The 23,050-nt window shown below is 37.6% G+C and overlaps 1 protein-coding gene across 1 annotated transcript; it reads left to right on the top strand.

The window, feature by feature from the left end:
• The first annotated feature begins 2,374 nt into the window (after positions 1–2,374).
• On the top strand, positions 2,375–22,716 carry SWP (RNA polymerase II transcription mediator). Its single transcript, XM_022287549.2, has 8 exons — positions 2,375–2,785; positions 8,920–9,984; positions 10,743–10,840; positions 16,670–16,844; positions 16,973–17,990; positions 18,114–19,120; positions 19,652–20,733; positions 21,370–22,716. The coding sequence occupies exons 1-8, from the start codon at positions 2,573–2,575 to the stop codon at positions 22,172–22,174; spliced, it is 5,463 nt and encodes a 1,820-aa protein (XP_022143241.1). The 5' UTR covers positions 2,375–2,572; the 3' UTR covers positions 22,175–22,716.
• Positions 22,717–23,050: the final 334 nt, after the last annotated feature.

The raw sequence follows: 23,050 nt of genomic DNA, 5'->3' as shown, positions 1-23,050 counted from the left end.
TATTTTTCTTGTTTGGTCATTTTTTGTTTTTAGTTTCTCTACCCTTTGCAATGAAATTATGTTTTTTTCTTTAATAATTATTCTTATCTTTGTTAATAATTAAGTCGGAAAATCCAGGGAAGACGATTGGAACCCATGTTTTGTTAGTTGGGATATATGTCCAATTAGTTGAGCTAAGCTCAACTTGACTTTATCTAAATCCGTTCTACGGTACCAATATAATCTTATATCTCAATATGCTTTCTTAAAAATAAAATTATATTTTTTAAAACTACTTTCTTTTTTGTTTTAAAATTTGATTGGGATTTTAAGAAAACGTTTTGATCAGGGTAGATTCCATAATAAATTAAATTAAAAAAAAACTTATTTTAAAAATAGATAATAAAAAATAAAATGATTATTAAATGGTCTCTACAAAATAACTTCTAAAAATTGGTGAATTAGGTCAAAATTCAAAATATTTAGGTGAAAACAAGAAATAAATAAATAAATAAATAAATATATTTATTTATTATATGATCTAAATTTGTAGTGCTCAATTATGTAAGTTTTGATCAATTTTTTGTTCTGACTTTATTCAACCAAAATTTTGAGTATTGTGGATCATGACATCTTCGTACACAAACATGACGTATGTTAGTCTACTCGAGAATGATAATGATGTAGCCTAATGTTTAAATTTTAAATGGAATATTATCAAAATAATATGAAAATAGAGGAGGGTAGACCTTAATCCAACAAAATACTTAAAAACAACTAAAACTTATAAAATCACTTATGTATTCACGAAAAGTTACCAGCTTAATAATGATCTCCCATATTTACTGTAGTTATATTATTGTAAGTTAAATTATAATTTCCAACAAAGTCAAAATTAAATTGAAATACACAAGTACTTTTCTAAAGGTATTTTTAAAGTGTTTTTTAATTATAAATTAATTTTTTTAATGTAACCAAACTAGAATTTTAAAGTATTTTTTAATGAATCACTAGAAAAGCATAGTGTCTTCTCAACAAAGTTGTTTATTAAGAGAGTATATATTTTAAATGGGTTACTTTTTGAAGTTATACAAAAACTCATATTTATTATTGTATTTTTTTTTATCTTACTAAAAAATTAAGCCCAATTGATATGGAATAAAAATATTATGTTGATGCATGATAAATTGATAATTATGTCAAAATACACGAAGAAATTGTATCTTGATTTAATTTTGCAATGTATGAAATCAACTATAATTGATAAATAAAAATAGTTAAAAAAATAAAATAGAAATTAATATTTTAAAATAGTGTTAAGAGAGACGAAATCTTTTATAATGGTTGGAATGAAACTATTGTCGTGAATATAATTTTTAATTAGGTTGAGTGGTCTTTTAATTATCTTTGAAAACTTTATTTTATTATAAGTGCTAATGTATTTTTTTATTTTTATGTTTACTTGTTTGCTTTTGGGACTAGGTATATAGATATTTTCTACATATCTCCATCTGATTGTTTAGTTGAATTCTTAACAATTTATAAATTGGTTCTAGATAATTTTTTTTATTAAGCCATATTAATTAGTTTCACCACCTTTTTTTATTATATGACTAAATCTAATAAAATACAAAGGGGTAAAAAAAAAAGCCAAAGAATTTCAAGATAACATATTTTGACCCTATCATTATTGTAGATATTTTCTAACAACTAAATTGTTATAGGTGAAATATCGTACTAGATTTACCATAAAGAAGCGACATGGATCGAGTCACCTAAATCAAACTGTTATGCAATGGAAAATCGATAAAAGGCCAAGCTGAGGAACGAGGAAAGCGACCGGCAGAGAACCAACCGGGACGAGCCATGGCCCAACTCGTGATTCTCCCGCCTTCGATAAAAAATGCTCCTCGGGGCTTGCAACTTTAAATTAGGGCTCCGCTACGGAAGCTTATGGAATCATTCTCATGGCTATAAGTAGCAGTGAAGTCCAACCCTGAAAATGCAAGTGACATTTCTAGTTCACTATTCTTTCAACTTTCCCTTGCTAACTTTCCCCGGATGTGTGCGAGGAGGAGAACCAACTTGAGGAGACTCCTTATAGCACTACTAAACGTCAGAACACCGATCTAAATCCTACATCAATATAAATATTATAAGATCACAAAAACTAATCCCATCATTCCTAGGTTAAAAAAAATCATGAAAGTTATAAAAGAACATCCTCACTACAACTTGGATTAAGAAAAAAAAAGAAAGAAAAATCCCACAAACGTTGACCATGAAAATGCCACGTGGACAAAAATCAGCAGTGGGACCCATTAGGCGGCCTCCAAAACAAAAACCATAAGGAATCGTAAAGCAAAACACACTCTTTTCATCCATAAAAAAAAAAAATTAAAAAAATAAACCTACAAAAACGAAGCTGAGAGAAAGAAAGCTTTTTTGGTGATAAAACTGTGGATTTTCCCAACTGTGGTGTTCGTTCCTGAAATTTACCTGTCCGAAACCCTAGCTTCCATGATTTCTGCATTATAGATCTCCCACTTCCTCCTCGCCCAGAAGTTGGGAGAGAGAACGAGCCTCTACAACCATGGCAGCAGAGCTAGGGCAACAGACGGTGGAGTTCTCCGCCCTCGTCTCCCGGGCTGCCGAGGATTCCTTCCTTTCCCTCAAAGACCTCGTCCACAACTCCAAGTCCTCCGACCTATCCGATTCCGAGAAGAAGATTAACATCCTCAAGTATGTTGTCAAGACCCAGCAGAGGATGCTCCGCCTTAATGCCCTTGCTAAGTGGTGCCAACAGGTTCGTGTTCTTCTCCTCTTTTCCCTCTTAACTTTCAATTCTATGTGCTGCTGCCTAGTTAGTGTTCACGGAATTTAGCGTTTGCACGTCAGGATGGTGTTTGTCTAGTTCGTATTCTAATTTCAGCATTTGAGTGGTGGTTCCTTAGGATAGGGCTGGGCCTTGTGTTTCTTATTTGAAAAATTGGATCCGGAATATTATGAAGTGGGTTCAGTTTTAGTTTTCCATTTTGCACAACTGTTTGTTTTGTATCTAACTTGAATTGGATTATTTGTTGGTCTTGGTAGTGATATTTGTTAACTGTGATTTAGTCCCCTTCGTCCCCTTTTCATATTCGAAGTTTGGAGCATGGAAGAATGGGCACTTGTTTAGCAGTTTGAATCTCAAGGCGGTAGGAAGGCTAGATGAGGAGGGATATGATAATTTGAGGTTTAGTTTTCAGGAGATTATTGTTTTTAAAACTGATTTTGAAAGGCTCGTGATCATGTTGATGAGGTTATTCGGATGAGGTTTTGTAGACTGTATAAGTGGATGATATGGGTTGGGAAATTGCCTAAAATTCACAAATTTTCTCTATCTTATTCTATTGCAAGCCAAGGAGAAGGTTTCTCTCTCTACTGTGTGAGGAAAGGTAACCACCTTTCTCTGTTCTTGTTTATCTTGGTTGCCAAAGCAGACTGATTGATAGAGGGGTGGGAAGAGGGTGTATTGAGGATGTTAGTCGCAAGGATATTCACCTCACTTAATTACCATTTGCAGATGACATCATGGGTAATGAGGAGTCTTTTTGTAATCTGAAGAGGCTTTTGATGATTCTTAAGGCATTATCTGAGGAATCATCTTGTCGGGACGTGGGATCAAACCAACACAATCAAGATCTGTTGGCTTCGGATGGTTTGATAATTAAGTTTGTTGAATTAAGTTTATTTATTTGATAAAAAGCCATTCCATTCACCAAGGATCAGATAGGAAGACTGGAAGAGGAAGATTGGTTTTCTCCAAGTAGCTAAGAAGGTTACAACAAAGGTCCAATTGACAAGGACAAAAAAAAAAAAAACTTTAATTACAAAGTCGACTATAATTACAACGTCCTTTGGACAGGACACTCCAACTAAAAGCTAGAAATCTAGTGAGATCCCGAAGTTACCGGAACTTCTTTTCTTACTTCAAATGTTTTTATATTTTTGTCTACCTAAATTTCCCAAGAAGGGCCTTCACAACATTGATCTATAGAACTTTAGCTTATCTTTGAAGAATGCCCACATGAAGGTTGAATGATGTGTTAGAGCCTTCTTTTTTATAACTTGGAGAGAACGAAACAACCGAACTTTCAACGACAAAGACCTCCCCTTTGATAGGGTTTTTGATTCTTCAGTCTTCACTGTTATCATTTGGAGTAAAAGTCCTCCTCTTTTTCAACATTATTCCTACACCTCCCTTTTTTACAATTGGAAGTGCTTCATGTAACCCTCTTTGGGTCTTTGTTATCTCTTTTGTAATTTCATATTATTAATGAAATTGTTTCTTTCACAAAAAAAAAAAAGGTTGAATGATGTGTTGCTTACTGTCCATGTGAAAACACCAACAAACCCAAGGGAATCCAACAACTCATGGAAGCAGCTAGTGCTGAATGAGATCATGTGTCCTTGATCCTCTAGAATATATTTACACGTAAAACACTAGCTTGGAGATAAAAAGATATCAACAGTGTTGACTTCCCTAGTGCTATTGTCCATAAAAAAATATTCTTTGAAATTTTAGGTATTGAATAGCACAAAACCTAGCAAACCCAAGGGAATCCAACAACTCATGGAAGCAGCTAGTGCTGAATGAGATCATGTGTCCTCAATCCTCTAGAATATATTTACACGTAAAACACTAGCTTTGAGATAGCTTTATATTGGAAAATCAAACTGGAAAAAATTATCCATTCTTAAATTTCATCTTCCATGAGATTTCTTTTTAAATTTAGCCTCCAATTTTTTCCACCAGTCATCCATTACTTGCAAATAGGAGGGATGTTGAATCCATAAATTATTGATTCCAAATTGGACCTTAATTCAAAGCTCCCATTTCTGGAATAATTGGGAAGTGATTTAAAGTATCTCTACACCCTCCAGAAACTATCGAGTCCTTGAAGTTACATTCCAAGAATTAGAAACAAAAAATTTGTACACCAGAGAGTAGACTGTAGATTCTCTAAGGCCGATGTTAATTTTTTATGTAATAGAAGAATTGCTGCCAATCAGTATTGGGTTTTTTGTTACTTTGTCAGTTTACATCAGACTAGTTGATTTAGATAGGTTGGTGGTTATTTCAGATTGGAAGGCATGTAAGTAGTTCAGTTCCGAGTGTGGGCCTTTTCGTCCCTCGACCCTTAGGCTGTTCCTTTTCCCTTTGATTATACATCTTTCTGTTTCTTATAAAAGAAAAGGATAGGTTGGTGGTAAAGTCAATTTATTTTTCTCAATTATCAACTTCTTTTTGGTTTTCTTCCTTTTTACATTGACATGGTCGGTTTGATGTCGTCATTTATAATTGATGGGACCCAATTGATTGCACCTTGTTATTTGGGCTTAGAATTAATGGATAGAAATCCACCATTTTAGACAAAAAAAATAAAAAAACTATGTCATTTAGTTGTTCAAAGGTGGTGTAGGTGGATTTTCCATTCCTTTTCATCTATTAATGAAAAGTTCGTACCTTGTTAAAAAAAGGTGGTGTAGGTGGAGGGGTGTATTATTTCAAACTTGTGCTTGAGTTACGCTGGTGCTAAAGGAGGGAGAGTTTCTCATGTTTAAGCAATACTATGCAATATCCTCATTAGTTCTCCCTTTCCAATTAAATTCCCAGCATACAATTGCTAGGATTGAGAGGTTATCGTGAAATTTCCTTCGAGTAAGTGTGGAAGAAGGTGTTGAAATTTCCTCTGAGAGACTACCATGAAATTTCCCCGGTTCAGCGAATGCTCAGATTCTAGTGGCTCGTTTTGAACATCTTTTTTGTAAAGTTCTGGTTTATCTTCATCTCTCTCCAAAACAGCTTTTATAGGCCTAAATTACAATTCTTCGGAGGTTATGCCTAAAGACATAACTCTGCCCCAGATGCAAAATGGAGATTATGCCCTTTAACTACCTAGGCTTCCCTTTGGGAGGTAATCAAAAGGCGGCTTGTTTTTGGGATCCTTTGATAGATAAGCTGAGAGTTAAGTTAGATAAATGCAGAAGCCTTCTTCTCTTGAAAGGGGGTCAGACCGGTAGGTTAATTCTGTCTCAATCGGTTCTAAATTGCCTTTCGCTTTATTGGCTTTCCTTACTAATGGGCAAAGTCACCACCAGTTTGGACAAGATGGTAAGTAAATTCATATGGAATGGAGGCGTTTGTCACCATGGGTGCAACCTGGTTAGTTGGGATATTTATTCACTTCCTACTTCCTAATGAGGCTAATGAGGCTTGGGTGTGGGGATTTTCAACAAAGAAATTGTGCTTTGCTCACTAAATGGCTTTGGAGGTTTGCTAACGTGGAAAAAGCTATATGGAGAAAGGGTTTTCTTTTTTTTTTGGGTGAAACGAAACGATATTATGATATAATGAATAAGGAGAGGAGAATACAAAAAGGGGAGAGAGCCCCATATGGTTCACAAAAAAGCTCTCCAGTTGGCTATCAAGGAGGCAAAACTATAAGAATGAAAAGGGGGAGCATTTACACCAAGAAATAAAAAAAAAAAAACGATAGATTCAAATGTGGCTTGTGGAGAGCGTTCCTTTGCTTGAAAGATACGACGATTCCTTTCATTCCAAATAGACCTAAGCAAAGCCCTAATGAAGTGGATCCATAGACTGGCTTTCTCATTCTTGAATGGATGGCTAAGGAGGGTCGAAGCTAGAAGTTGTGACATGTCTGTGGGGAGGGCTACCGACCAACCAAAGAGGGGCAAGAATTTGTTCCAAAGAACTGTGGCATAGGGACAAGTGAGAAAGGCATGCCCAATGGGTTCACTGTGAAGCTTGCAAAGAGGACACCAATGAGGAGATAAGGCCATATAAGGCATTCTTCGCTGTAATTGGTCGTGCGTGTTTAGAGCATGTAGGCTGGCTTCCAATAAGAAAAATTTCCTTAGAAGGGCCTTGATGAGAGAGCTTGTGGTAAAAGAACCATGGGGTGTTCCATTCTCCACATAATGGTATCCCTGTTCGATGTTGGTCTTTGAGAGGAGAGGCAGTGTAATAGGGCTGTCAATTCAACTATCTCTGCATCCTTTAAGTTTCTCCAAAAGCAAATATCCCATGAGTTGGTTTTCGAAGACCAGAATTCCTTAATATAGTCAAGCTTCCTGTTGTGGAGGGCAAAAAGAAGGGGGTGGGTGCGGCATAAAGGCTCATCATTGAGCCAATTATCTTTCCAAAACAAAGGGGTGGATCCGTCCCCCAACCGGAAGGCTATTCTGTCCAAGATTAGGGAGTTGTGCTTAGCTATGCTCTATGGAGAAAGGTTGTTGCATCTATATATGCTAAAGGCCTGATGGGACTGACTCCCAACCCGATCAAGGGTAGCTCTAAAGGCAAATCGTGGATGGAAATTTTTAAAATTTTAAGCTCAGGGCTGGTTTCTTAAACTTCTCCACGTTTAAATCCGGCAATGGGGAAAGAATTTATTCTTGGGAGGATATTTTGGAGGGGGATAAGTCCTTTGCAACCTTGTTTCTTGATATTTATGTGATCTCAACTGCAAAAGGTGCTCCATTAGCTACTTGCTGGAATCCAACCACCTACACTTGGGACTTAGGTGTTTGCAGAGTTATTTTTGATTGGGAGATCAATTTTTGATTGGGAGATCAACAACTGGATTTGTTTCATGCCAAGAATTGATCTATTGCAGTCGAAGCTTGGGGGAAGACAAAATGAGATGGGCTATTGTACCAAGTGACTCCTTCGCTTGTAAGTCCAATGTTAGGATCCCAAATATGAGAACCTAACTGGATAACTATATTGCAAATCCAAAGGGAAATTACAACGCCAATAGCCTTTTGAGAGGACTATCTCTCTCTCGAAGAACTCTCTCAAGTTCCTTACCAAAATACTATTCTCCAAGATATCCTTCTCCTCTCCCTACTACCCTTATTTATAACAACTCACCCTAACTAATTACACTCTTAATTACCATACTACCCCTTCATACTAACAAACCAATATTCCCCTATACCCCCAATAGGACTCTCACATTCAACTTCCTTAATAGTTTCTCTCCAAACAAAAGAGTGCAGTCTCCTTTAATCAAGACCATCTGGAAATTCCAATTTCCCAAGAAGTTGAAGTTTTTTCTTTGGATACTTAGCTAAAATGCTTAAATACGTATGAGAAGCTCCGAAGAAAATTCACCAACTGGTCGTTATCTCCTCCTATATGTAGATTATGTTATGGTAGTGTGAAGACCCTAGATCATCTCTTTCTTTGTTATCCTTTTGTTAGAAAATAGTGGTATCATATTCTTCAGAATTTTGATCTTTCGATTTGCCTCCCAAATCGAGTAGATAGTTGGCTTAGTGGAAGTTTGGTGGGTATAAAGTTAAAAAAACAAAGCAAAGGGTCTTTGAAGACGAGTAAAATTTGGCTAGAATGCTTTGAGATAGCCAAATTTAAGGCTTCCCAATGGTGTAATGGTGTTCATTATGAAAATCATTTGAGGATTATTCTCCTAGTGCCATTTGCATGATTTGAGACGTTTTTATTCATTTGCCATAACTTATTTTCGTACTTTTTATTTCTTTGTTTTACTTTCTCTTTCACTCTTTTGAGAGTTTGTATCTCTGAACATTATTGTTAAATAAAAAGTTTGTATATTCTTAAAAAAAAGGATTTCTTACAAGAAGATAAAAAAAAAAAACCTGTGGCTCAATTTGCACTCAGGTATGTGGTGGAGCACTAGTAACGTTCATTGAAGAATAAATTATGGAAGTAGACATGAGTTGATTCTCTTGGTTTTTAACATTTTGATGTTTGTCTTTTCTCCCTTCATCAATTATCAATTAATTTTAAAATGAAGCTCCCAGTTAATAATATGGGTAATGGATGTATTTCTCCTCGTTCTTATATTTTGTCTTCTCTTGTTTGATTGTCTACCTCCTTGCTTGCAGGTTCCGTTGATTCAATATTGTCAGCAACTTGCATCAACTTTATCGAGTCATGATACATGTTTTACACAAGCTGCAGATTCTTTATTCTTCATGCATGAGGGGCTACAGCAAGCTCGTGCACCTATCTATGATGTTCCATCTGCCACTGAAATTCTTCTTACAGGCACCTATGAGCGTCTACCAAAATGTGTAGAAGACATAAGTATTCAGGGAACACTTACCGAAGATCAACAAAAGAATGCGTTAAAAAAGTTGGAGATACTAGTACGGTCTAAGTTACTGGAAGTTACACTTCCTAAAGAAATTTCTGAAGTAAAAGTCACTGATGGTACAGCACTACTTCGTGTAGATGGGGAATTTAAGGTTTTAGTTACTCTAGGCTACAGAGGGCACTTGTCACTGTGGAGAATACTGCATTTAGAGCTGCTAGTTGGGGAGAGAAGGGGACCTGTGAAACTGGAAGAATTGCATCGTCATGCTCTTGGAGATGATTTAGAACGCAGAATGGCTTCCGCTGAAAATCCGTTCTCCACATTGTATTCAATTTTGCATGAACTTTGCATCTCGCTTGTTATGGACACTGTCTTAAAGCAAGTACATTCTCTTAGACAAGGAAGATGGAGAGATGCTATTCGGTTTGAGCTCATATCTGAGGGTATTACTGGCAGTTCTGCACAATTGAACCAAGATGGAGAAACTGACTTATCTAGTCTACGAACCCCTGGGTTAAAAATCATGTATTGGTTGGATTTTGATAAAAACACCGGTAGTTCTGATCCAGGATCATGTCCCTTCATAAAAATTGAACCTGGACCAGATATGCAGATAAAGTGCATCCACATTGCATTTGTCATAGATCCCTTAACCAACAAGGAAGCTGAATTTTCTCTCGACCAAAGTTGCATTGATGTTGAAAAGTTGTTATTGAGGGCTATATGTTGTAATAAATATACTAGGCTTCTTGAAATTCAAAAAGAATTGAAGAAAAATGTTCAAATTTGTCGAGCGGCAGATGATGTTGTCCTTCAACATAATGTTGACGAGCCTGACGTCGACCATAAAAAGGTGGTTGTTTGTTTATGATGATTTCTTTTCTTCATACTCATATAATATTTAACTGTGTCAAGTGCAGGAAATGTTGAAAAAAAACTTGTTGGCCTGTCTAGTATAGTTTACTTTACTACTCTCCCACTGATTTACATTTGAAGGGTGCTTTGTTTGAATACCACTTCCTTTCCTCATCAGCTATCTGTATGGGATGTTATTTTGTATCTGTCTGAATTAAGGCTCAGGTATATTAATCATTTGATGAGAACAATTAATTTGTTATAGAGTGAGAACTACATGATTGAGGAAGAATTGGTGAAGGGTTTGCATTCGGTGTGTGCATAAGGTTGATGTATACTTGTCGTTTTTATTGTTGTTATAATTGTGAGAATTTTCTGGTTTTCTTTCTCATTCCCATCTTTTGTTGAGGTATAATCTTTAGAGGATATATGTTTTTTTGATTGTTGGAAAAATAAATTGTTTCATGAAGAAATTTCATTTTGTGGATCAGTTCTCTTTGTTCTTTCTTAATTCCCGTATCCCTTATTTTATTCTACTTATTTTTGCAAGTGAAAGATATGGTTTACTCATGTCACATGTGTAAATTATGGTTATCTTCAATTAGGAGACCGTGTAGCCTTTTCATTATTTTCTCTTTCTTGCTGGTAGTAGGAATTTGTTATTTATCTAATTTTGCAGCATCAAAGAACATGCAATGACATTGAACTTCTGTTCCTCTTTCTTTACTTTTGTTCTAACGGCTATTTTTCTTTCAGAAGGATAAAATTCATGATCCCACTGTATATGAAGGACAAGAAATATTGCGTGTGCGTGCCTATGGCTCATCATTTTTCACCCTTGGAATAAACACAAGGTATCCTTCTTTCGAGATGATATTAAGTAAGAAATAGTTGCTACACTATATTAGGAGTTGGACAGATTTTTAGTTACGATTAAATAAGAAAATTTATAGCATGCCTGAATCAGTTTCGACTGAAATGTTCAATATAATACGTTTGAAATTGTTATACTGATTCTTATCTAAAAAAGCGATTATGATACTGATATCATGGTAAACTACGTTAATTCTTTGTCCAAGTGAATTTTGAAATATGACGTGGCAGTTAGGGGTGTTCAAGTAACTCGACATCTCAAAAAAAGGGAAAACCCAACCCAAACCATAAGGGTTGGGTTGGATTAGATAATTTATAGGTTTGGGTTGGGTTATTTTTTTACAAAATGGAATTTTGGTTCAATTCGCGGGTTCTAAAAAATTAGGGTTGGTTTAACATGAATCGAACCGTTTTTAATATATTAAATAATTTTTTTTAAAAACTTGGTAAGTATGTGGTCTAGGCTGCACTTAACACCACCCGCTCTACATGTTTCGTGCCTTTGCCTTTTTGCTTTCTTCAAACTTTGCTCCACTCCGTTTCGAGACAAAGGACGTTTTCTTTGGCAAGCGTGATTTCTGGCTACTCTATGGGGTATTTGGCAGGAGAGAAACAATATAATTTTTAGGGGGGTGGAGAGATATGTGGATTATGTGTGAGATCTTATTAGATTTAACACTTTTCTATGAGGATCGGTCACTTAGGCTTTTTGTAATTATCAGTTAGGAGTCATTCTTTTGGATTGGAGCCCATTTCTTTAGGGGTTTCCTTTTGCTGGGCTGTTTTTTGTATGCCCTCTTTTTGTAGTCTTTATTCATTTATCTCAATGAAAGTGCAGTTGCTTATAAAAAAAAAAAAACTTTGCTCCATCCCTGCCACATGGTTCGTGCCTTTGCCTTTCTCCAAACTTCTTTCACACATGCCCCGAGGGTAGGATTTCAAGTCTCTTTCTCTCTCTTCTCCTTCTCCCAATTTTCCGTTTCTTCTTCTGCACTACTGTTGCCTATATCTTTTTCTCTCTTCTCCTTCTCTCAATCTTCAGCCACCTCCATCTCCCATTCTCCCCTCAATCTCCAGTTTCCAACGCCTCACTCTAGATTTACATTCCCTTGGCATCTTCACTTCAGATCTCTGATTCACACTCCACATCTTTGCTTGTCGTTGTTCCATCTCATTGCTTGTTTTGTGGCCCTGCTTTGTCCCACCATCGGTGTCTGGCATGCCGCGTGGGCCTTCAATTTTTTCTACATGTTCTGGAAATTTACCAAAATTTTGCAACTTGACGACTCAATCCAACCCAACCCGAACATATAGGGTTGGGTTGGGTTGGTTAGGATGGTTGGATTTTGGTTCCTTCGGGTTAGAGAACCGACCGACCCAAATTTTTTGGTTGGTCCATAAAATGTCTTCAACTTGTGTACAACCCTAGTGGCAGTTAAATGTTGACTAGGCCTTCGCTGACATGTACAAATTTAAATATTTGGCAAAATTTAATAATTTTATATTAAAATTTTATTGTGTGGCATTTTTCTTTCCACTTTCTCTCGCCCATTGACTTCTCCTCCGTCTACTTTCTCACTCCCTTTCCTTGCCATTTGTTCCCCTTCCCTCCCCGTTTTCCCTATGTGGATGGTTGGCTTTTCTTAAAGAAAACTCAAGGGTTCTGCTTTACCATGGCCCTTAAACCCATATATTTTGTTCTGCCATTTACCATGATTATTGAGAAACCCAAATTCAAAAGACTTCCAAAGAAGTCCGATCTCGTCCATCCCGTGCCTTGTCCTACATAGTTGCTAAATTTGTCCATAGCTTTTGTTGTCCTATTGAACACTTGATTGTCAAAATTTGTCGTTTCCCGTGCCTTTACCGAAATTGGTATTTTTTGGGTTTAGAAGTTCAAATTTGTCGTGAATTGAGATTGGGTGCATGGATTGGTTCTAGAACTTGCGTGATTTACCTTCGACTTTGACTAGGTATTCGAGATGTGCACAAAGAGACAAATAGGCATGTATAAAATAGTTTGGATTTGGGTTATCTGGGCTTCGTGAGTATGAGAGAGATGAAGATGGTTTGTTGTACATCAATGGCGTTTCAAAAGTTTAGATTTTGGATTGGGTTTAATGAATGCAATAAAGAGAGACAAAGATGGTGCTTCAATGGCGTTGGGAAGGTTCATATATTTTGGATTTGGATTTTTTGGCATTCTGAACGTGAGGCAAGGAGATGATGGTGGTCTAATGTGCATCAATGGCACCGGGAAGAGAGACAGAGTGTCACTTATAAAATTTAATGGACCAAATATAAATCAAATCCAAACCTCAAGCCCAAAAGTGTAATTTACCTAAAATTTATCACGTTGATGGTTAAAGTAAGTGAAGTCAAGGAATTGGAAGAGTTTTTTTGTAGAACTTCTTTTCTATAAATACAGTCATGGCTATACAAACTTTTTTTTTTTTTTTTTTATGAGAAACATAAGAGAATATATTAAAAAAACACCCTCAAAAAAGGGGGGAAGAACAGCCTAAGGGCGGAGGGTAGAGAGAACCCTCCCCCAAAAAGAGCTATACAATCACATATTTCCAATCTTGTATAATCAAAAGGAGACTGTAGTTACAAAAAACCTTCTCGTGGATTGTTGCCCACCAAGAAGCCGTATGCTTAATATTCACACAAAAAGAATCTACCGAGGCCATTAAAATTGTCTGAGAATTTGATTAATTCAACATTATAAAGAATAGTTGCATAATATTTATTTGATTTTTTTTTTTTTGGGATAAGAAACACTTTTATTAGAAGAACAAAAGAACAGGAACAGCCTAAAGGACGGGGGCCAAGACAGCCCCTTCCAAAAAAGAATCTAATCACAAAAAACTCTCAAATTTTGTAAAATCAGAGAGAGGCTGTAATTACAGAAGAATTTCGAATTTCTAATGCACCACTAAGAAGCTAAAACCTGCACACTATTACAAAAAGAATCCCAAGACTTAGGTTTATCTTCGAAGGAGTGATCATTCCTTTCCATCCAAACATTCCAAAGAAAAGCTCTGAAAGCGCATCTCCACAAAACTCTAGCCTTTCCATTGAAATGCCAACCGTGAAAACATTCTAATAACCAGCTCTCCACGTCTTGAGGCATGCATAATTGGATAGCAAAGAACAGCATCCTTTTCCTTAAATTTCTATCTTTCAAAGCTAAACATGGCGACAGAATCCGTTTTTGGACAGACAGATGGATGGGGAACACTACTCTTGCCCATGACTTTCCTGAAATTTTCGCTTTATCTTTGAAAAAGGAGGCCACGATTGCTGATTGTTGGAAAGAAGAACAACTAGCTTGGGACCTAGGCACAAGAAGGGGTCTGCTTGATAGCGAAGTTAGGGGCTGGATTGATATTATGAGCAGGTTGGACACCATTCGAATTGGAGAAGGAGTTGACAAAGTGGTTTGGTCTCCTGATTCCTCTGGTGTTTACACGGTTAAATCGGGGTTAAAAATTTTGTGTGAAGACTCCCCATTTATGAACTCCCCTTTAACTTCTCTTCTTTGGAAATTCTCTGTTCCAAAGAAGGTGAAAGTTCTCCTTTGGACCTTAGCCAACCGTGCTGTAAACACAGCAGATAGACTCCAGCGAAGATGCCCAAATTGGGCTCTTTCTCCTTCCGTTTGTGTTCTTTGCAATCAGAATGAGGAAACCATGGACCATATTTTCCTTCACTGTAATTTTGCCCTTCGTGGGTGGTTCTTTCTGCTGCAAATCTTTGGGTATTCAACTTGCATGCCTCAGAATATTGATAGGTGGTTGAATGAAGCTCTTCGGGGGTGGCATTTTAAAGGGAAAGCAAAAATTCTATGGAATTGTGCTGCTAGAGCCCTTATTTGGAACCTCTGGATGGAAAGAAATAATAGAATTTTTGAAGATAAGTCCTCTACGTTAGAAATTTTTTGTAATACAGTACAGTTACACACTTCTTGGTGGTGTTCTAGGCATAGAAAATTCTTTTGTAATTACAGCCTCTCGTCGATTATGCAAGATTGGAGTGCTTTACTTCATTAGTTTTCTGGGAGGGGGAGCCCTCTTCCCCCTGCCCTTAGGCTGTATTTTGTCTTTCCTTTTTTCTATAAATTAAGTTTCTTATAAAAAAAAAAATAATTGGATGTCAAAACATTGAAATAGAAGCTGCCAACCTTTTAAAACAAAAGGGCAGTGAAGAAACAAATGATCCAAAGTCTCTGCTCCTTTCCAGCAAAGACAGCAAACCGACGGAGACAAAGACCACTTCGGGCATTTTCTTTGAAGTTTCTCATGGGTGTTTAGCGCTTGGTGAGCCAAAGACCATAGGGAAACCTTTACTTTCTTCGGGATAGGGTCCTTCCAAATGAAAGTTATCAGGGAGGACTTTAATTTGGGAGGGGTTTCTCTTAATTTCATATAGGCTGAATTCGTGGTGAAACGACCATTCTGCTCCAGCGGCCAGACAACAGCATTTGATTCTTCGTCTAACACGAAAACCTCCAAACGTTGAACCATTCTCATCCAGCATTCCAATTCTCTATCAAATAAACCTCTTCGAAAGCCTAGATCCCATGTTTTATACGCGTTACTGCAGCAATCTGCCACCACTGCTTCTTTTTTAAGGGAAATGGCATATGGCATACAAGTCTGGGAAATCTTCTGCTAAGGTTGCCTCTCCGTTCCATTTATCAAGCCAAAATCTGATCCTGCTACCTTTCCCTATTTTGAAGGCCAACTGATTAATAAAGAAAGGGGAAGTTTTAGCAATGTCAAACCAAGGTCTACCTCTCGATTTACCTTTGGGATCTTTAGGCAACCACCCATGAGGATCAACTCCATAAATGCTAGAGATGACCTTCCTCCATAAAGCTTCACTTTCTTGGGAAAACCTCCATAACCATTTCATCAACAAAGTCGTGTTTTTATGGAGGAAACCACCAAAGCCGAGACCTCGCAAGCTTAAAGGCAAAGAAGAAACATCTCATCTGATCAGATTTCTACAGTAGTGATTATCTCCTCCTTCCCAAAAGAAATCTCTGACAAGTTTATCAAGGTTTTTTATAATCGTAATTGGGGCTTTCAGCAGCGAAAAGTAGAAATTAGGAATACTATTGAGCACAGATTGGGCCAAAGTTAGCCTTCCACCTTTGGATATAGTCAATCTCTTCCAATTGGAAAGCTTGGCTTTAACCTTTTCCACCAACGGTCTCCAAAAGGCTACTGCCCTATGATTGTCGCCTAGAGGAAGACCCAAATGACGAAAAGGAAGAGCTTCAGTCGAACAACCAATACCATCTGCTTTTTTAACCAGAGTGGACCTTTTTATGTTCAAACCTATCAAGGAAGTTTTAGCCAAGTTGATACGCAGCCCCGAGCCTTGAATGAAGATTGTGATGATATCCCACCAACGGTCTAAATTGCCTTTAAAAGCTGGACAAAAGATGATTGTGTCATCCACATATTGAAGATGAGAAACCACAATCTTATCTCTACCTACATCGAAATCTCTGATAATTCTTTTCTCGCAGCAATAGTTAACTAACCGGCTAAAGGAGTCTCCTATGAGAGTAAAGAGGAAAGGGGGGGGGGGGGTAATATTTATTTGAGTTAACCATAATTTTAAACTACTTCCTAAATTGTTGAGATAAATTATGAATGTGAAGTACATAAAGTGGGATTAACGCAATTCAACAGTTATTAAAACAAAGGATTTCAAGATATTTCGGTAGAATGTTGCCCTTTTTTTTAATATTATATATTTTCTTTGTTTCTTTTAACTAACTGTTCTGTTTGTAGGAATGGCCGTTTTCTTCTTCAGTCTTCACACAATATACTTGCACCCGCATCACTGAAAGATTGTGAGGAAGCTTTAAATCAAGGAAGTATGACAGCAGCTGATGTTTTTATAAGGCTGAGAAGCAAAAGCATTCTGTATTTATTTGCATCCATTAGTAGGTTTTGGGGCCTTGAGGTATGGTTGTGCGTTTTATATTCTTTCTGAAGCTGAATATGATGTGATAGATTTTGATTGCTACTATTTATATATTCTAATTGTTACATCGAGCACAGTTTTTCAATTAAAACCTTAAACATTTGCAGGTATATGAAAATGGTTTTTCTGCAGTTCGATTGCCGAAGAACATTTCAAATGGTTCATCCATGTTACTGATGGGATTTCCAGATTGTGGGAATTCATACTTTTTGCTAATGCAGCTTGACAAGGATTTCAAGCCCCAGTTTAAACTGCTGGAGACAAGGCCTGATCCTTCTGGGAAAGCCCATGGACTTGGTGACATAAATAATGTGATACGCATGAAGATAATTGACATTGATCGGATACAGATACTTGAAGACGAGCTGAACTTAAGTTTGCTTGACTGGGGAAAGCTATTGCCCCTTTTACCAAATTCTGGCAATAATCAAACTTCTGAAAATAGTCTTCTTTCTGATATTAGTCTTGATGGTGCTCTGCAGATTGCTGGATATCCCTCATCCAGTTTTTCATCTGTTGTTGATGATGTATTTGAGTTGGAGAAGGGACCTCCCCCTGTACCTGCTTTTTCTGTTTCAAGTCTATCTCAATCTTTCAATTCATCTGCATCTCATTATAGTTCTCTCTCTAATATTCATAATATTAAAGGAGTTCCTTCTCCAAAGTGGGAAGTTGGTATACAGCCATCCCAGGGTAACAATGTTGCAAAACTTTCAAATATTCCCTCGCACAGCAATGGTTCCCTGTATTCATCTAGCAATTTAAAGGGTGCAGTTCATTCCACATCTCTGGGTTCTCTTGCTTCTGGTCCTGGACGGGGTGCTGCAACCAGACGACTTTCAAATTCAAAATCTGAACAGGATTTAACCTCCCTTAGATTCCCAAATCCTGTTGAGGTTAGTTCTTATACTACATTGGACGATGATAATATAAGTATGCCAAATGATACATCAAAGGATGGGGTGTACGCAAATAGGTCATCTCGGCTATTATCTCCATCTCAACATGCTGGTCCTCGAATCTCTGCTAGTATAAAACCTAATGGATCCAGAAGTTCACCAACTGCAGCTCCAACAGGATCTTTGAGGCCTTCAGGATCATGCTCGTCTGCGTCAACTCCCGTATGTAAGATACTTTCTCTGAGTTTCTATGTTATTGGTTAACTGCGTGTAATTTAACAATTGAAGTTCTGAACTTAGAAAAGATAAAGGTTGTACTTTCACTAACTTGAGAGATGTACTTTTTCAGCCCAGAATCAGGATTCTTGCTCTAGTCCTGTGTATGATAGCAGTCTAAAAAATGATAATTCTCGGAAGCGTACTGCTTCAGATATGCTGAACTTAATCCCATCACTTAAAGGTATTGATGTCTATAATGGAATCCCTAAGAGAAGAAAGGTGTCGGAGTCGGCTATATTTAGTCAACCCTCATCCCAGTTGCTTACATCAAAAGAAATGGTTCCCAGAACTCTATACTGTTATGGTAACCTTATTGCTGAAGCCAACAAAGGCATTGCACCTTCGAGTACATATGTCTCTGCTCTGCTTCATGTAATAAGGCATTGTTCACTATGTATCAAACATGCCAGACTTACCAGCCAGATGGATGCACTGGACATTCCATATGTCGAAGAAGTTGGTCTAAGAAATGCATCAACAAATATATGGTTCGGGCTTCCATTTGCCAGAGGTGATTCATGGCAACACATATGTTTGCGACTTGGAAGACCAGGAACCATGTGCTGGGATGTCAAGATACATGACCAGCACTTCAGAGATTTGTGGGAGCTTCAGAAGAAAAGCAGTACTGCTCCGTGGGGCTCCGACGTTCGAATAGCAAATACATCTGACAAAGATTCTCATATTCGTTATGATCCAGAAGGTGTTGTTCTCAGTTATCAATCAGTAGAGGCAGATAGCATAGAAAGGTTGGTGGCAGATATACGAAGACTCTCCAATGCAAGAATGTTTGCCATTGGGATGCGGAGACTGCTTGGGGTTAGAACAGATGAGAAGCCAGAAGAGAGTGGTATGACCTCAGATGTTAAGGCACCAGTTGCAAAAGGTGCACCTGATGCAGTGGATAAGTTATCCGAACAGATGAGGAGGGTATTTAGAATTGAGGCAGTTGGATTTATGAGCTTGTGGTTTAGCTTTGGTTCTAGTGTGCTGGCACGTTTTGTTGTAGAGTGGGAAGCGGGTAAAGAGGGTTGCACTATGCATGTTTCCCCCGATCAACTTTGGCCTCATACGAAGGTTTGTTTATTTCATTTATTGTTATTTATTTTATCATATTGTGTTTATTTTCTGTTATCTTTTTAGCATTTCTTTCATAATTTATGTAACAAGTATTTTACCATTCCCGTAATACCAATCTCTCCCCTTCTCTCTCATAGTGAGGGTGAACTCATTTGCTTGTCTGTCTCACAATTGATATAGCTGGTCTGTAAATTTTATAATGCTTTTAGTTTATGGTTTTTGTAACTCTTGCTTCTAATAAATTTGCTTGCAATGAATGTCTTATTGACAAACCTAAAAATTTGGCCATCTAAGAAAATATTAACCTTTTTTAAGATGGGAAAGCCATGTATATTTATCTTCTTTTAGGACTTTGCATTTACAAAACGCTCCAACAGATCTAAATCCCGCATACATCTGAATACTGATGATGCATGTGCTATTGTCATGTTTTATGCGAGTGTCGTTAGGATATGAGTTCAAATTACGCCAAGATCTATTTTCAGTTTTCATAATAAGTTAATGTGAATAAATTTCTGGTGTGTACAGTTTCTTGAAGATTTTATAAATGGAGCTGAAGTTGCATCCCTTCTGGATTGCATTCGTCTTACTGCTGGACCACTACATGCTCTTGCAGCAGCAACCCGACCTGCACGAGCTGGTCCTGTTCCAACGCTTCCTGGCATAGCTGCTGCTCCCTCTTCCCTTCCGAAACATGGAGGATATACACCAACCCAGAGCGTTTTACCTAGCAGTACACTCACAAATGCTGGCCAGATTACCAATGGCCCAGTGGGGAACACTGTTTCTTCAAATGTTGCTGGCCCTCCTGCAAATCATAGCTTTCATGGGGCTGCAATGTTAGCTGCTGCTGGGCGTGGTGGGCCTGGAATTGCTCCTAGTTCATTGTTGCCAATAGATGTTTCTGTTGTGTTACGTGGTCCATATTGGATAAGGATAATATATAGGAAACACTTTGCAGTTGATATGCGCTGCTTTGCAGGAGATCAGGTGTGGTTGCAACCAGCAACGCCTGCCAAGGTCAACCCTTCAATTGGAGGGTCATTACCATGCCCACAGTTCCGGCCATTTATTATGGAGCATGTTGCCCAAGAATTAAATGGCTTAGAACCAAACTTCCCAGGTGTTCAACAAACTGTTGGACTGTCAGCCCCAAACAATCAGAATCCAAATTCGAGTTCACAGATGACAGCTGCAAATGGAAATAGACTTAGTCTTCCTGGTTCTCCTGCTATGTCTAGGGGAGGCAATCAGGTGGCTAACATAAATCGTGTAGGTAATGCTCTGTCTGGATCCCCAAATTTGGCTTCTGTGAGTTCGGGATTGCCATTACGGAGATCGCCAGGAACAGGTGTCCCTGCACACGTGAGAGGTGAATTAAATACAGCTATTATTGGACTTGGAGATGATGGGGGGTATGGAGGAGGTTGGGTTCCCCTTGTTGCTCTTAAGAAAGTTTTGAGAGGTATTCTCAAGTACCTTGGAGTCCTTTGGCTATTCGCCCAGCTTCCAGATCTTCTGAAAGAGATCCTAGGTTCAATTTTGAGGGACAATGAAGGTGCATTGCTGAATTTGGATCCTGAGCAGCCTGCCTTGCGTTTCTTTGTGGGGTAAGTGTTGTACTTTTAATTGTGTGAAATACCTGGTTGCATATGGCTGATTATGGTTGTTCTAATTGATAATTGATAATTGTGATTGTTCATGTTATTTGAAATTCCATTTAAAGATTTAATGGGTTGGCCATATAAAAATGCCTTTGTTTTCATCATAAAAAATCTTTGTGGAGACGTCTTAGACAGCTCCATATTCTTGCTAGTTTATATTTTTTTAGTGAATTTATTTCGTTGTTTTTTTTATTTCAATATTTCCATAAATTTGGATAATTGCTTGAGAGGGATAAATTTAATTCACACACCCGCTCCTTTATTTCATTAACAAAAATAAATTTCTGCAACACTAAACCCCACAATTTTCTGCTAAAGACACGTTCATTATATCCATGTTGTAATTGCCACAGGCTTTGTTTTTGTGCTAACTTCTGATGGAATTTCACAAGGGACAGTATTGTAAAACTCATTTCAGTGTTTTTTTTGTTAATGAAATATAGGAGATTACAACATGAAAAAGCATCTATAACCATAGAACATTGGGACATAAGTTACTTTTGGATTGCCAATAATTTCATTGCAGATCTATTTATTCTACATCTCGAGTTATTCATTTCATCCAATTTCATATTTATGTAGGGGGTATGTATTTGCTGTAAGCGTCCATAGGGTTCAACTGCTTCTCCAAGTGCTTAGTGTGAAGCGTTTCCATCATCAACAGCAGCAGCAACAGCAGCCAAACTCCACTACAGCACAAGAGGAATTGACACAATCAGAAATTGGTGAAATATGCGATTATTTTAGCCGTCGTGTTGCATCTGAGCCTTATGATGCTTCTCGTGTTGCGTCTTTCATCACTCTTCTCACCTTGCCAATATCAGTTCTAAGGGAATTTTTGAAATTGATAGCATGGAAAAAGGGAGTGGCCCAGGCACAGGGTGGAGATATTGCTCCTGCACAAAAACCCCGCATCGAATTGTGTCTTGAAAATCATTCCGGGTTGAGTATAGATGAGAACTCTGAAAGGTCGACATCCAAAAGCAATATCCATTATGATCGACAACACAATTCCGTCGATTTTGCTTTGACAGTTGTACTTGATCCTGCTCATATACCTCACATGAACGCAGCGGGAGGTGCGGCTTGGTTGCCATACTGCGTCTCAGTGAAGTTGAAATATTCCTTTGGTGAAAACCCAGTTGTCCGTTTTTTGGGTATGGAAGGAAGCCATGGGGGTCGAGCGTGCTGGTTGCGCATCGATGACTGGGAAAAATGTAAACAGAGGGTGGTTCGAACTGTTGAAGTGAGTGGGAATTCAACTGGAGATGTTAGCCAAGGAAGGTTGAGAATCGTAGCAGATAGTGTTCAAAGGACGTTACACTTGTGCCTTCAAGGACTGAGAGAGGGTAGTGAGATAGCTGCAATTGCAGGCTTGACGTCGTGATGAGCAAAACGTACCAGACTTCCATGTCAACGTTACTCGGTATGTGAGAATCAGTATGCATAATTTTCACATTGCCTATGCCCTTTTCCATTTACAAGCTCCAAAATCTTGTTCGAGGAGAAAGCGTGCAATGACGGAAAAGGAAGCATTTCGTCAGGACAACGATAACAGTTGTGAGATACAGTTGGGAGGGACTTGTAACATAAGACTTCAATGGAGATTTGGCTACACATCTGGGGCAAGTTTTGATCTAATTATCTGATTTAGAATTTCAGATCTATGCTAGTTTGAATTGGTTCCAGATCAAAACAATGATATTAAGGCCTTATGATATGTTTGGAACATTGGAAAATCAATTTTTTGGCTCTGATTTTGTAAATATCACACTAATCAGGCAACTACCATGTAAATTTATTATGTCACACTTGTACACCTCCATAGCCACTTTGCCTCAGCTGCTTCAGTCCAATTCCCCTAGAAGAGAGTTTCCCCCATGTTATATAAACTACTCATTTTTTTAATCTAATATTAAAGTTGTGGAAGATGCCATTAGCTCCTCCTACTTCATTATTCCTTTGACAATTTCTTCTTTTATTGATGTATCTTTTTTTTCACATGGCAGTTGTAGAGCATAACAAGTTACATGAACTTCATTTGTATTTGGTTGTGTGATGTTTGGCTATATGGCTGAATCTGAAACAACTGTTTGTTTTCTTCTTAACAATTAGAAAAGATAGTAAACAACCTTTGTACTTCACTAATTTTAAGCACAGATCTTATACCAAAATTTTGAAATCATCTCCCTACTTGTTTATTGTTAATCTCTTGTGGGTACAAATTAAGTATTGTCAATCTCTTGTGGGTACAAATTTTTGG

This window comes from Momordica charantia (assembly GCF_013281855.1).
Source record: "Momordica charantia cultivar OHB3-1 chromosome 8 unlocalized genomic scaffold, Mcharantia_2.0 BLBB01000008.1, whole genome shotgun sequence".
Classification (NCBI taxonomy): Eukaryota; Viridiplantae; Streptophyta; class Magnoliopsida; order Cucurbitales; family Cucurbitaceae; genus Momordica; species Momordica charantia.
Note: the sequence above shows the minus strand (reverse complement) of the source record. Positions and strands in the feature narration are given on the sequence as shown.